This window comes from Carica papaya, chromosome 1, assembly GCF_054855325.1.
Source record: "Carica papaya isolate Zhongbai chromosome 1, ASM5485532v1, whole genome shotgun sequence".
Lineage (NCBI taxonomy): Eukaryota > Viridiplantae > Streptophyta > Magnoliopsida > Brassicales > Caricaceae > Carica > Carica papaya.
Window position 1 is genome coordinate 29,692,234 of NC_142309.1, and position 13,118 is coordinate 29,705,351.

Below are 13,118 nucleotides of genomic sequence, written 5' to 3' on the forward strand. Positions count from 1 at the left end.
CATAAATATAGAGTAATACATCCTAAAAATATGCAGTCATTATATATTTTCAAAGAAATTAACGAATTAGGAAAGAACATGAACAAAAAGATAAATATGTAACCCACTGCAAATTTCAACCATTAAAGAGGCAATATTGATTGATCATCAATCAGTAAAAAAACTATATGTAACATTTTTTTTCAAAAAAAAAAAAGAAAAACCTACCAACTAAGAAGAAATATGTAAAAGTTTGACCAATAATCTGTTTAGTTCAATAATCCTTGTAACTTTTTAGGAAGAAAAATTTTTAAAAATAAAAGAAAAGGTAAAGATGTTTTTGCTCACATTTGGTTTATCTTAAATCTTTATGGTGACAGGATGATTGGATCAGGCTGAATAGGGGAGGTGCAGAAGGGAAAGAACATATGATTAACATGCAACGAAGGACAACAGATGAAAATAAGAAATCAGGAAAGAAAAAAGGGAAAAAAAAATCCAAAATAATGTCAACTAGGACGAGAATTCTATTAGTTTGGTAAAATTAGTTTTGATGAAAAGTCTCCACTAGATTTCAGTGAAGATAAGGCTTAATAGTTTCAAGATGCGCTTAGCCTTATTAGACCAGCTTAAATTCATATCTCAGCATGTGTGAAGAGCAGAAAACATAATTTAATATATGAGGCAAACACCTCAATTACCACAACTGTTGCAACGGGGTTACCTGAATTACTAGTTGAATGGTCTTGCGTAATTGCCATGGCAGCTGCAACAAAGCTTGAGAAAAAGGAAACCAGAACAAAATCCAGGACATGTTTAGTGGAAATGTGCATCAATCTGACCAAAGAAATTTTCTAGACATGTAATTGCTTTAACATATATATTTCAGACACGAATACCTCATAAGCAATAGATCAATGCAGAATAAAGTTCAGATATCATAAATTATGCTATGTAGTGTTGATCTGGTAAATCAATAGCAAACATCTAGAACCCATAAAAAAAGAAGAAATGTTTAGTTCCTTCCTGGTAAAACAGGTCCTTAGAATCAAAAGTTAAGGACACATCATAGGTTTACCAACATGGTTTCTACTTCCATAATTGCAAGTATCTTAGGAACCTGAAACTACATGTTTAATCTTTTGATAAGAGATAATGCGAGGAGAGGAACTCAAATTTAGGTTTATGCCCGAACTGACTAGCCTGCTAGTGCTTTCGTTATTAGTTCGTTATGGGTGAGGCTTCCAACATTCTGCGGGATTTATTGTAAGTTGTTCAGTAAGGATGCAACTTCACTGAAGAATATATGGTTATTTGGAACATTTTATAGTGAAAAATTACTCTGTTACCATGCATGTCATTCAAGCTGCTTACATTTTGTGCTGCTTCAAGCATATGCCCTTTATCATTCATATGACAGGTCACAGGAATCCTGAAACGTAACTTTAACATCAGCACATGTGAACAAAATTATCAAAATGATAAAAACTAAAACTGGGCAGAGTAATATAACTTCCACCAACGCGGATACAATGATTACATAATATTAACAAATCAGACTTGACATGAAGAACGCCTGAAACCTGATTCCAACATCAGCGCATGTGAATAAAATTATAAAGGGCATATGCTTTAATTAAAAATTCACCAAGCGTGAAGAGTAAAAAACGTAATTTAAAAAATTAAAAATTATAATTAATTATTATTTAAGAATATTATTTTAATTTTAGTAACTTGAGATTTTTATTCTTATTAGGATTTCTAACATTATTAGTGTTAATTTCTCATTTTTATTAAGATTAATATTTTTAATTTTATTAATTTATTATTTTCTAATCTATCTCTAGTTAGAAAAAGATATTTAAAGAAAATAATACAATCGAACACTTAAGTGTGATTCTTAAAACGTCTTAAATATGATGTTTAAAAAACTCTAGGTGCGATGTCTCATTTTATTTCTAAATCCCTGATTAAACAAATCAACATTATTTGTCCTACATAACAAAAATATCAGATGAGGTTGAAATTACTTTTTTGATGTCATCTGAGGCATAATGGCTTGAAACAGCGACGGGGCAAATGCACGGGGGCACAATGCATTATGTGCGCGCTCACTGGTGAGTGTGCTGGTGGGCTTGCGTAGAGCACCCAGGTCCATCACTGCTGCACCCAAACAAAGTGCTGATTTTCTGCATGACGTGTGTATATCCCAGCAAATTTATTCCCCTGGGCTCCCTCCTTCCACACCCCAGGTACCTGAAAAATTGTTTCCTGGCAATTTAATTGCCCTTTTCTTTGTTCGGTTTTTTTTTTTTTTTTTCTTTTCTTAATTTTTTTTTGTGGTTTTAATTTTCAGAAGCCTCGAGTAAAAAAAATAACAGAATGAAGAAAAATCTTACCAGCATAGCAGAGATAAAACCCTCTTCTGTCCCCCTCCGCCCCTATAACAAATACAAGAAAAAAGAAGAAGAAAACCAACGCAAATTCGAAAATTTCAAAAATGCTAAAAGAATATAATTGAATGTGACAGCAAGAAATGGGTCACAATAAATGAAGTAAGTTTCTCTTTGATTACAAAAACAAAAAAAAGTAAATAGCTAACATTAATTAGATCAGCAACTGAATTCCAAGCAGTTACTAATAATGGTCGTTCGTTTTCTCTGTTTCACTATAGTCGAAGAAATGTATCTAACATAAATCTATACAGTCATTACCTAATGTACCACAACAACTAAATAAAAAAAAATCATCTAAGAACCTTCCATTTGCATCTTTGACTAAACTCATTGAACAAAGTCATGCAAATCAACAAATGGATTAACTAAGTTCTCAACATTTCCAGTGAAGAGATTACCTTCTACAGGTGCTGCATGTTAACTTGTGTAAAACCACATAGCCTACCACATTAGATCAGCCATTATGCCAACTTCAACAGAAGAAGTGACAAGCCTGCCGGTGCGCAAAAAACTAAACAGCACTCTTGAGCTATCAGGATTCAAACTAACAATTTCATCTCAATAATACAAAAAGAAAAAACAAAATGATGAGAACTCCGACAAAGAAAAAAAAAAAAAAAAATTCACATACAGTGGTCTTGATCTAAAAAACATATGACAGGAATCAAAACAAAACAACAACCATACAAAAGAGAATAGATAGCAGCATTAACAGCATAGCAGGCTTCCGCTTCGATTGACAAAATTTACGTACCTAGAATTAGGCGACGAAGGCAACAGCCTCTGTCGAGAAAATTCTCGCTTTCTCAATATAAGATTTTATGATTCATGAGTACGTAGCTTCTGTTATATAATAAGGATAAGAGATGGGGGGTCGGCTGCATTTTCCGAGCTTCACTCTTTTAAACAATCCCCTTTATAGTAAAAAAGAAGAAGTCATAAATAGGATTAAAAAAAGCCATCAAATATATATAATATAATTATATTACTGTTATTTTTTTTATTAACAAATAAAACTGAAAATTAATATATAATATTTTCTAAAATAATTTTTAAATTCTCATAAATTTTAAATAAAAAATTTCAAGATGTGTTTTAGTCATATTAGACCAGCTTTAATAACAAAAAATATAATTTAATATATGAACCAAACACCTCAATTGCCACGCCGTTGCAATGAAGTTACCTGAATTACTAGTTAATGGTCTCGAATAATTGCCATGACAGCTGCAACAAAGCTTAAGAAAAAGGAAAACATAACAAAATCCAGGACATGTTTATTAGAAATGTGCATCGATCTGACCAAAAAAATTTTCTAGACATGCGAATAGAATTTGTGATGAATAATAGTGGCAAGATTACACATTTTAGCATTGACAGCTGCCTTTTCTATTGGTACCATGATTTACTAGCAAAAGAAGCAAACTCCAACCCCTATTTTTCTTTTATGCTTATCTATTTTTGTTCTTGGAGTTTCCTGCATTCCCGTACTTGAAAATCTGCATGCAAAAGCAAAATAGTTCTTAATTGATCAAATCACTAAAAAAATCTCAGAGGCTTGTGGCCATCAGGTGGACCAAGAGCCTTGGTTTCCCCAATAGCAACAGATAAATATAGCATATACAGTGTCTCCCAAGATGCATTTGCTCATAATATTTTACTCTCTCTTTAACTCACATCCTTCATTGCCAGGCGGCTGCTACTTGCGACAATTCCTGCACTAATAGTGTCACTAATCATTCTAGTTATTGGCCCACTAGTGAAGTTGAGCACAGTTATAAATGCAGCAACGCCAACAGCTTGTGTATCACACATCTGCGGCCTCGTCATGGCATATGGGCCAATTCCTAATATCCTCTGCACTGTGATCTTCCCTACAAGGGTGTGGCATTTGCATTCCTATCTGTGCCACGATTTTTTGGGTCGGCAACATTATTGTGACATACGCTCTGCCTGCAATGATCAATTCAAAACGCTTAGCAAGCGTCTTCAGCATATATTCGATTGTGTGCTTCATCTCTTGGATCTTTGTGTTCCTGAAAGTCCCAGAAACCAAAGGCATGCCTCTCGAAGTCATTACAGAGTTCTTTGCTGTTGGCACTAGACAAGCTGCAGCTGTCAAGAATGAGTGGTTGAAACAGTTTGTGGGCCGTTTTTCTTTTATTTTCTTTGTACTTTACCGCAGGTATCGATGAGTGCTAAAGGTGTCATACAAGAATACCTTTGCATAGAGCATTGTTGAATAGGAATGGGTGCTAAAGGTGTCATACAAGAAAGGGTCATTGAATTTTTCTCCGTGCAAAAAACAACAAATAATTTTTTCTGAGTAACGTGTCATAAGTAGTTATCATTATTAATGGGACAAAATTTGAGTAAATATAACTCCAATAAACTTTCGCTCCTAAATAAGAAAGCTGACACACATAAAGAAATTACTTTAATATATATATATTTCAGACCTTAATAACTTAAAAGCAATAGAATAACCCAGAATAAAGTTCGGATAGCGTAAATTCTGTTATATGGTGTTGATCTGGTAAATCAATTTCATATTTTCATATGAGCAAACATCCAGAACCCACCTCCAAAATTGTCAAAAAAAAAAAAACAAAGAAAGGTTCAAATCCGTCCTGGTAAAACAAGGCCTTAGAATCGAAAGTCAAGGGCGCATCATAGGTTTACCAGTATGGTTTCTACTTCCATAATTGCAAGTATCTTTAGCACCTGAAACTACAGGATTAATATTTTGATAAGAGATAATGCAAGTAGAGAAACTCAATTTTAGGTTTATGCCCAAACTGACTAGCCCGCTGGTGCTTTCACCATTAGTTCATTATGGGTTAGGCTTCCGACCTTCTACAGGATTTACTGTAAGTTATTCAGTAGGATGCAACTTCAGTGAAGAATGTATATGGTTATTTAGGGCATTTTATAGTGAAAAATTACTCTCTGTTACCATGCATGCCATTCAAGCCGCTTCAAGCTTCCTCTCTACTGCCTCATGCTCAGCCTGAATACGAAATGGAACACCATGCTCCTGATACATATTGTTTTGTGCCAGGTCTAATCAATGTCAGCTGCAGTGGTTGCAAAAAAATGATTGGCTGGAATCCATCTGGTTGTATTGGGGTCTACATCAGGAGGTATGGAATCCGCGTCCTTAAGGAACACAGTTGGTCCCTTCCACTGGTATGCTCTAGATCTCCTTTTCTGATGGAAAGCTTGCTGCTGTTGAGTAAGAGTAACTGGAGCTATGCGATACACTTCTCCACACATCTCTACGGTTGAATTTCTCTTACCGACCTTGACCAATGGATTATTAAACGGGAACTCATCTTTGAGAGGATTTTAGCTGTGAGAAAAAGCACCATTTGAAAGGATAAATCAGAATTTATATAACAGGTCATGGGACCAAATTATGACAAAATGGCTAGCAAGCGGAAAACCTGAAACGTGATTGTAACATCAGCACATGTGAACGAAATTATCAAAATAATAAAATTTAAAATTGGGCAGAGTAATATCAACTACCAATGCCGATATGATAATTACCTAATGAGATGAAAAATATTAACAAATCAGACGTGACATGCAGAACACCTGAAACCTGATTCCAGCATCAGATCATGCGAACAAAATTATCAAATGAAAAAGCTAAAATCGAGTAGAGTAATATAAAGGACAAATGCTTAACACGCAATGAAGGACAACAGACAAAAATAAAACATCAAAAAAGGAAAAAAAATTCCAATAATCTAAACTACGACAAGAATTCTACTAGTTTGGTAAAATTAGTTTTGATGAACGGCCGCCCAACCGCCCCGAGATCTATTTATCAACAAAAGATCCCTAGTCATGCACAAAATTTGCAGGATATTCACTGGATCAGTCCGCTTATTAAGAGCCAACGTGGTTGCCATGAACTCCACTGGAATTGGACCACGCTAAATGCCTTATTTCCCAAGACGAAAATCCACCAAAATGGAAGTTCAAGCCATAAACTTCCGTTCCAACACTACACAAATTGCAGATACAAATACGGGACGACAACCCTATAAAATAAAACTCGGTAAGAGTAAAAACTCCATTCCTGATGATGTACACGGAGTAAAATCACACTCAGAAGCCACGCAGCCGCACTCGTCGCCTGCATAACCAGCAACGGGAAGAAACCTCATTTGTTCCTTTCAATAACACGTCTCTAGTAAACAACAACAAAGCAGGACCGATTGCCTCTTTTACTATTTTCCAAGAAAGATAAGTTCCACTATTAAATTAAATAAAGTAGGGTCCAAAAACCTTCAATCTGTAGCTCTACACTTAGGAAGGCTTCACCCTCGCTCCAATTTGCTGCACCAAGGAAAAGGTGGCAAAATTAGCATACCCTGTTATCTGTAGCTTTTTAACCGTCTGGCATGTTCTAAACGTTAATTTTGTATAACTACAAATGTTTCTTAAACAAAGTAGCAGCGAGAGAAATATTTTCAAGACAATCCAGGGTAACATAATACTCACATTCCGCGTAGCACACGTTGTTCGTGTAGATAGCCACTGGAACAAACTCCGTTCTTTCCGCTTAAACAAGTTTCCCGCTACGTACCTACAGCAAAGAAAAGTCAGCAACATAATATTGACGCGGTTACGCCAGGCTCCGTAGTTGCCTTGCATGTTAAACGTACCAATCTCTTTTAACCACAGATATTGCTTTAAAAAAAAAAAAAAAAAAGTAAACAGAGAAAAGATCCCACAAGATCTGAAGTTTGGTAAGACTACTACACTTTGGGTCCGATAGACTTCGAAGGTTTAGCTCTCTCAAATAGTTTTCTCGGTCAATTTTTTGAAGACCTACATTAGAACAATGATTAGAACCAAGACAAATTCAGCATACATGCATGCTTTTTTTGAGCTCCAACTGGCCGAGCAACGGGATGAATTTTACTTTTTCCCAGGAAATTTAAAAACCCGTTGCCTAGGAGTCAAAGTACATTTATTTTGAAACAATAAACCAAAGCACTCTCATTTGCGAGAAAAAGAATTCGCCCACTTTTACTGAAGTTCATCAAATTGGCTTCCAAATCAAGAACGAAGGCCTTTCTCAAATAAAATGAATATCTCTTTTAACCGAGCAATCATGTCTTACGCCCGTAGCAATAAAATGATTGAGAAAGCACACTGCCAGTTACGTAGAGAAAGGCTGTTATCAGAGTTACTTTTCCTTTAAACCAACGTATTCTCAAAAACACTTACTTTGAATCAAGAGTCCAAACCACAACTTTTAGAGTTCCGAAAACCCAGGGCATCAAAAAAGTTTTGCTTTGCTGCAGCAAATCCAAAGTCATTTTCTTTTGCACCAAGGCACACTTATCTTTCAAAATAATCGATAGAACACGCCTTCAGTTTCTAAAAAAATTACTTGACCTCCACTAACTTTTCCAACTGCTACAATTTCCCTGTGGGGACACCTGCAGATTTATTTCGAAAGCAAAAGATCAAGAGAAACTTTAATTAAACCAACATAGCAAAGAATAGTTACTTCCAACTAAAAGATCAAGGGACATTTTGCTAGAGAAAGAATTATCCAAGGGACATTTTGCAAAATCTCACATTGCCCCAAAAAATTGAGGAACATTTGCTCAGGGGACCAACAAAAAAAATCGTTTTCAAAAAATAAATGGACAGGCTAGCTTTCGAAAAGATTAATCGAGGCCTTTTACTTTCTGAATACGGGACTCCGAATGATATATTTTCGCAGCAACAGACCATGGGTTTCAAAACCTTCAAAACACATCTCGTATGCCTTACGTAAACTAAATATTGAAAGCAAGTTACCGTGTCAGAAGTGGTGCTGTCACAATATCCTCGAATCTTTGTCAATGCAAGTTTTTCTAAAACTTGGAACTGCGAGAGGGACCCAAGCAGATTTACATTGCCCCAAGAAATCAAAATTCATTTTCTTGTGCATCAAGTCACACATTTATCCATAAATAATGCATAAAAACAGCTTTTAGGTTTTAAAGTATAAATTGAGTCTCCTTTACTTCCCAAACCAGGAAACTTCCAAAACAGGAAACTATTCTTTTGTATATATATTTTTTTAAAAAAACTATTCTTTAACAAAAGCCAAAAAGCTTTAAAACCACGTGCCGAAAAAATATTTACTTGCAATCAAAAGATCCAAACATATTGCTTTCTATGTTCCAACCAACCAAGAGAACAGAGCAATTTTACTCTTCCCCAAAAAACAGAGAAACTTCTGCTTGAATACCGAGGGGCACACTTATTTTAAAAGAATCAGTAAATACAGTGTCGGTTTCAAAATATCGAATCGGGGCACCTCTACAGAGGAAAGACGCTGCAACTAGATTATCGATGTGGCTTCAAAATAAAGAACGGCAACCTCTTCCACGTATAATGAAGATTCCCATAACCTAGCACGAAACTTTTTCTGTCCGCGCTAAAAATAGATTGGGAGAGCATATTGCCACCACTAAGTGAAACGTCGCCTAACTCTCCAAAAGAAAGTGCGTGATCAAAGAAACTCTCACTTTCAAACCGACGCACCCAAACTTTGGCTTGAGATTTTAAGCCACATCTTTTTGAGGCTGTACATCTTGAGGGTTGCAAGCAGTTTCATTTTGCCACAAAAAATCAAGATTCACGTTCTCATGCACCGAGGCACATAAGTTTGTTTTGAAATATCGACAAAAACTTCCACTTTCAAAATGAAATATTGCCTTTCCTAGGACTAAAGGGTAGTTAATATGGAATTGAACCTCTTACATTTTGGACCCAGAATCTCAAATAAAACATTCATTGTGAATGCAAGGGCTGCACAAATAATGTTTTCTACTCAAAGAGACCCGGCCAATTTTGATCCTTCACCAACTATATTTCATAAATGAAGCTTCAAAACACACAGCAACAACCTTTAACGTTCAAAATGAAATATTGCCTGTCCTAGATTTTTGTGGCCTGAAAGTAAGTTAATATGGAATTGAAGCTCTTACATTTTGGACCGAGAATCTCAAATAGAGCATTCATTGCGAATGCACGGGCTGCAGAAATAATGTTTTCTACTCAAGAGACCCGGCCAATAATGATCCTTCACCAACTATATTTCATAAATGAAGCTTCAAAACACACATCAGCAACCTTTAACTTTCAAAATGAAATATTGGCTTTCCTGGTATTTTGGGACTGAAAAGGTAGTTACTATGGAATTGAAGCTCTTACATTTTGGACCGAGAATCTCAAATAAAACATTCATTGAGAATGCAGGGGCTGCACAAATACTGTTTTCTACTCAAGAGACCCGGCCAACAGTGATCCTTCACCGGCTATATTTCATGTATGAAGCTTCAAAACACATATCAACACCCTTTAACTTTCAAAATGAAATATTGGCTTCCCTAGTATTTTGGGACTGAAATGTAGTTAATATGGAATTGAAGCTCTTACATTTTGGACCGAGAATCTCAGATAAAACATTCATCGTGCATGCAAGGGCTGCAGAAATAATGTTTTCTACTCAAGAGACCCGGCCCACAATGATCCTTCACCAACTATATTTCATGAATGAAGCTTCAAAACACATACCAACAACATTTCTCCAATAAACTACATCTGAAAGTTCCAAAAACCGAGCATACATATCTTTTGTAAATGGTTATCAAATACTAGAAAATCCAATTGCAACGTCTAAGAGAGAAAGGGTGCCCATCACGATAGCTTTCACTGCAGAAGCGACACACATAAAACATATTTACTAGGAATCAAAATGCTCAAGACACATTTTCTCACAGTTGGTGCTACCCGGGGGGGGGGGGGGGGGGGGGGGGACCACGAATGGGAAATTTTCTTGTTCATCAAGCTCATTTATTTTTTAAAAGATTTACAAAACATGCTTTCAGTTTCTGAGCAATAATTCAGGACCGGAACACCATAAAAAATTATTTTCTACCAAAGGAAGCAAGAACCTTAAAACAATGCCCAAAAATATTTACTTGCTGCTAGCAGATCCAAGCACATTCTTTTTAAGTTCCAACTACCCGAAGGACATGGGGAATTCAACTTTCTCCGAAGAAATCGTAAAATTTTCCCTTAAACACGGACGCAAATTTATTTTGAAACAATAAATCAATTTACTCTCACTTTCAATAAAATAAAGTAGGGCACTTTTACCGGGACACAAAATCAATCTAATGTGGCTTCGAAATAAAGAACGACGACCTTTCTCGCATCAGATAAAAATCCCCAGAACACAGCATCCTCGTTTCGTCCCTGCTAAATGCAGATTGGGTAAGTACGAGGCAAGCATCTCATGCATCCTAGAAACCTTTCTCTTGACTACAACAAATGTCAAAAATAATGACCTCCAGCTTTAAGAGAAGACTAAAAGAAGTGGGGCCCGGGGGGCAAGGAAGCTGAGGACTTCCATTCTGAGATATTAAAGACGATTAAAAGGGAGCGGAGCGGAAGAGAATTACCTGAAAACCAACATAAGAACTTGTTGGTAAAGCAAACGCGCAGCATCAATTTCTAAAAAGTTGCCATATTTCCCGATCTGGCCTGCCGCCTCTGACAAATTATTGCTCAAATACAACCACATAAAGCGTGAGAGAAATATTATTTGAATCTAGCAGACTTGTAGAAATTTTTGTAATGCGCAGCAGTACCCCTTTGGTACCAACATTAAAAAAATACGTAACTTTTACTTCCAAAGAGAAATATTTGAATCCAGCACCAAGTGATACGAGTGTAAATAGAGATGTCGCGTACCTCTCGAACCAGCAATCCACACCCTTACCGAGCGAGAGTTATAATATTGTCAGAATATGGTCCCTGTAAATCAAAAAACAAGAAAAGGGATCAAGACATACTGATACAACTCCCGCGAACATCAAACAAAAAATAAACTGGTAACAAAAGTCGAAAGGAACAACACTATTAGTTTCCAACGTGGGAACTATGTTTCTTTATGCACTTTGGATGGAATGACTTTGCAGGGACTATGGACCAGACGGAATCAAGATTTTGGGAACACGGTTCCCACATAATAGACACCCTTGTACGAGGCAAGCATCTCATGCATCCTTTAAACCTTTCTCTCAACCACAACAAAACTGCTGGACAGGCCAAAAATAATGACCTTCAGCTTTAAGATGAGACTCAAAGATGCGGGGGACAAGGAAGCTGAGGACTTCCATTCCGAGATCTTAAAGACGAATAAAAGGGAGTGAAACAAAAGAGAATTACCTGAAAACCAACATAAGAACGTGTTGGCAACTAAAAGGCGCAGCATCAATTTCTAAAAACTTGCCATATTTTCAGATCTGGCCTGGCTGCCTCTAACAAATGATTGCTCAAATACAAGCAAAAAGCGCCGAGAGGAACAAAGCACGTCACATTATTTTAATCCAGCGGACTTGTAAAAATTTTGTAAGTGCGCAGTGCCCCCTCGGTACCAATATTAATACACATACGTAACTTTTTAATACAGAAGAAAAACATTTGAATCCAGCACCAAGTGATACGAGTGTAAATAGATATTGCAAACCTCTTGAACCAGCAATCCATACCCTTACCGAGCGACGATTACAATATTTTCAGAATATGGTCCCGGTAAATCAAAGAACAAGAAAAGGGATCAAGACATATTGATACAACTCCCATGAAAGTCGCGCAATAAATTAACAATAACTGGTAATAAACATAAAATACCGAGCACTGTTATCAGTTTCCAGCGTGGGAACTAGGTTTCTTTATGCACTTTGGATGGAACCGGACAGAATCAAGATTATGGGAACACGGTTCCCACATGGTACACACCCCCTCCTTGTACGAGGCAAGCATCTCAAGCATATCCTGGAAACCTTTCTCTTGACTGCAACAGAACTGTTGGACGGGCCAAAAATAATGACCTTCAGGTTTAAGAGGAGACTAAGAGATAGGAAGCTGGGGACTTCCATTCTGAGATCTTAAAGAAGATTGAAAGGGAGCGAAACAAAAGAGAATTACCTGAAAACCAGCATAAGATCTTGTTGGTTAAAGATGATTAAACGCGCAGCACCAATTTCTAAAAACTTGCCATATTTCCAGATCTGGCTTGCTGCCTCTGACAAATTATTGCTCAAATACAACCAAAAAGCGTGAGAGAAACAAGAACGATACATTATTTGAATCTAGCAGACTCGTAAAAATTTTGTAAATGCGCACAGGCACCGTACGTAAGTTTCTTTTTTCGAAAGAAAATATTTGAATCCAGCACCAAGATGTATTGAGTGTGATTTTTTATTTTAAATTTTGAATTTAACTATTATCAAAAACATTTTTCTTCTTTGCTCGTCTAACTACAAAAATATTTTTCAAATACAAACTTTTTTTTTTTATAAATGCCGAAACCAAATTAATAATTAATAATTCGTTTTATTTTTTTATCTCAACTAATAAAAGCAAATCACCAAAACCAGTTGGAAATTACTCAACAGCTCGTGCAACATTTGGATCCATTGCTTTATAAGAGCCCAACAGAGCAATCCTGAGACAATTATACAGCAGGATGAGGGTAATTTAGCATTTTCGGCCGGATCAGGAGACGGCAGAGGCGGAAGGAGGAAAGAGAGTCTCAGCGCTTTTATAGAGGAGCTGAGGTGCGTCTCCGTGACGCAACCTTTAAATCGCCAC

At 36.4% G+C, this 13,118-nt stretch overlaps 1 protein-coding gene and 1 non-coding gene across 12 annotated transcripts in view; both read right to left on the reverse strand.

Moving 5' to 3' along the window:
* Positions 1-13,118, reverse strand: part of LOC110818244 (uncharacterized) — a 43,407-nt gene that overhangs the window by 7,589 nt on the left and 22,700 nt on the right. For 5 of the 11 annotated variants that reach the window (XR_015814206.1, XR_015814205.1, XR_015814208.1 and 2 more), the window contains 2 exons: positions 12,453-12,549; positions 11,966-12,329 (listed from right to left, as the gene is read on the reverse strand). Coding sequence is in view for 5 of the 11 variants with exons in the window: in XM_088210336.1 (XP_088066462.1) it covers positions 6,756-6,785; positions 6,951-7,035; positions 7,683-7,753; positions 7,864-7,897; positions 10,922-11,043 (342 nt within the window). In the remaining 6 variants the exon portion in view is untranslated. Of the gene's footprint in view, positions 1-1,353; positions 1,412-2,009; positions 2,236-2,378; positions 2,421-2,833; positions 3,350-3,621; positions 3,935-4,112; positions 4,551-4,859; positions 6,637-6,734; positions 6,786-6,950; positions 7,036-7,682; positions 7,898-10,616; positions 10,716-10,921; positions 11,277-11,690; positions 12,330-12,452; positions 12,550-13,118 lie in introns of those variants that run through there. The other 6 variants (XR_015814201.1, XM_088210348.1, XM_088210345.1 and 3 more) reach the window with 6 other exon arrangements.
* On the reverse strand, positions 583-705 carry LOC148270536 (small nucleolar RNA snoR77). Its single transcript, XR_015815869.1, has one exon. It is a non-coding gene; the product is annotated as a small nucleolar RNA snoR77 (small nucleolar RNA).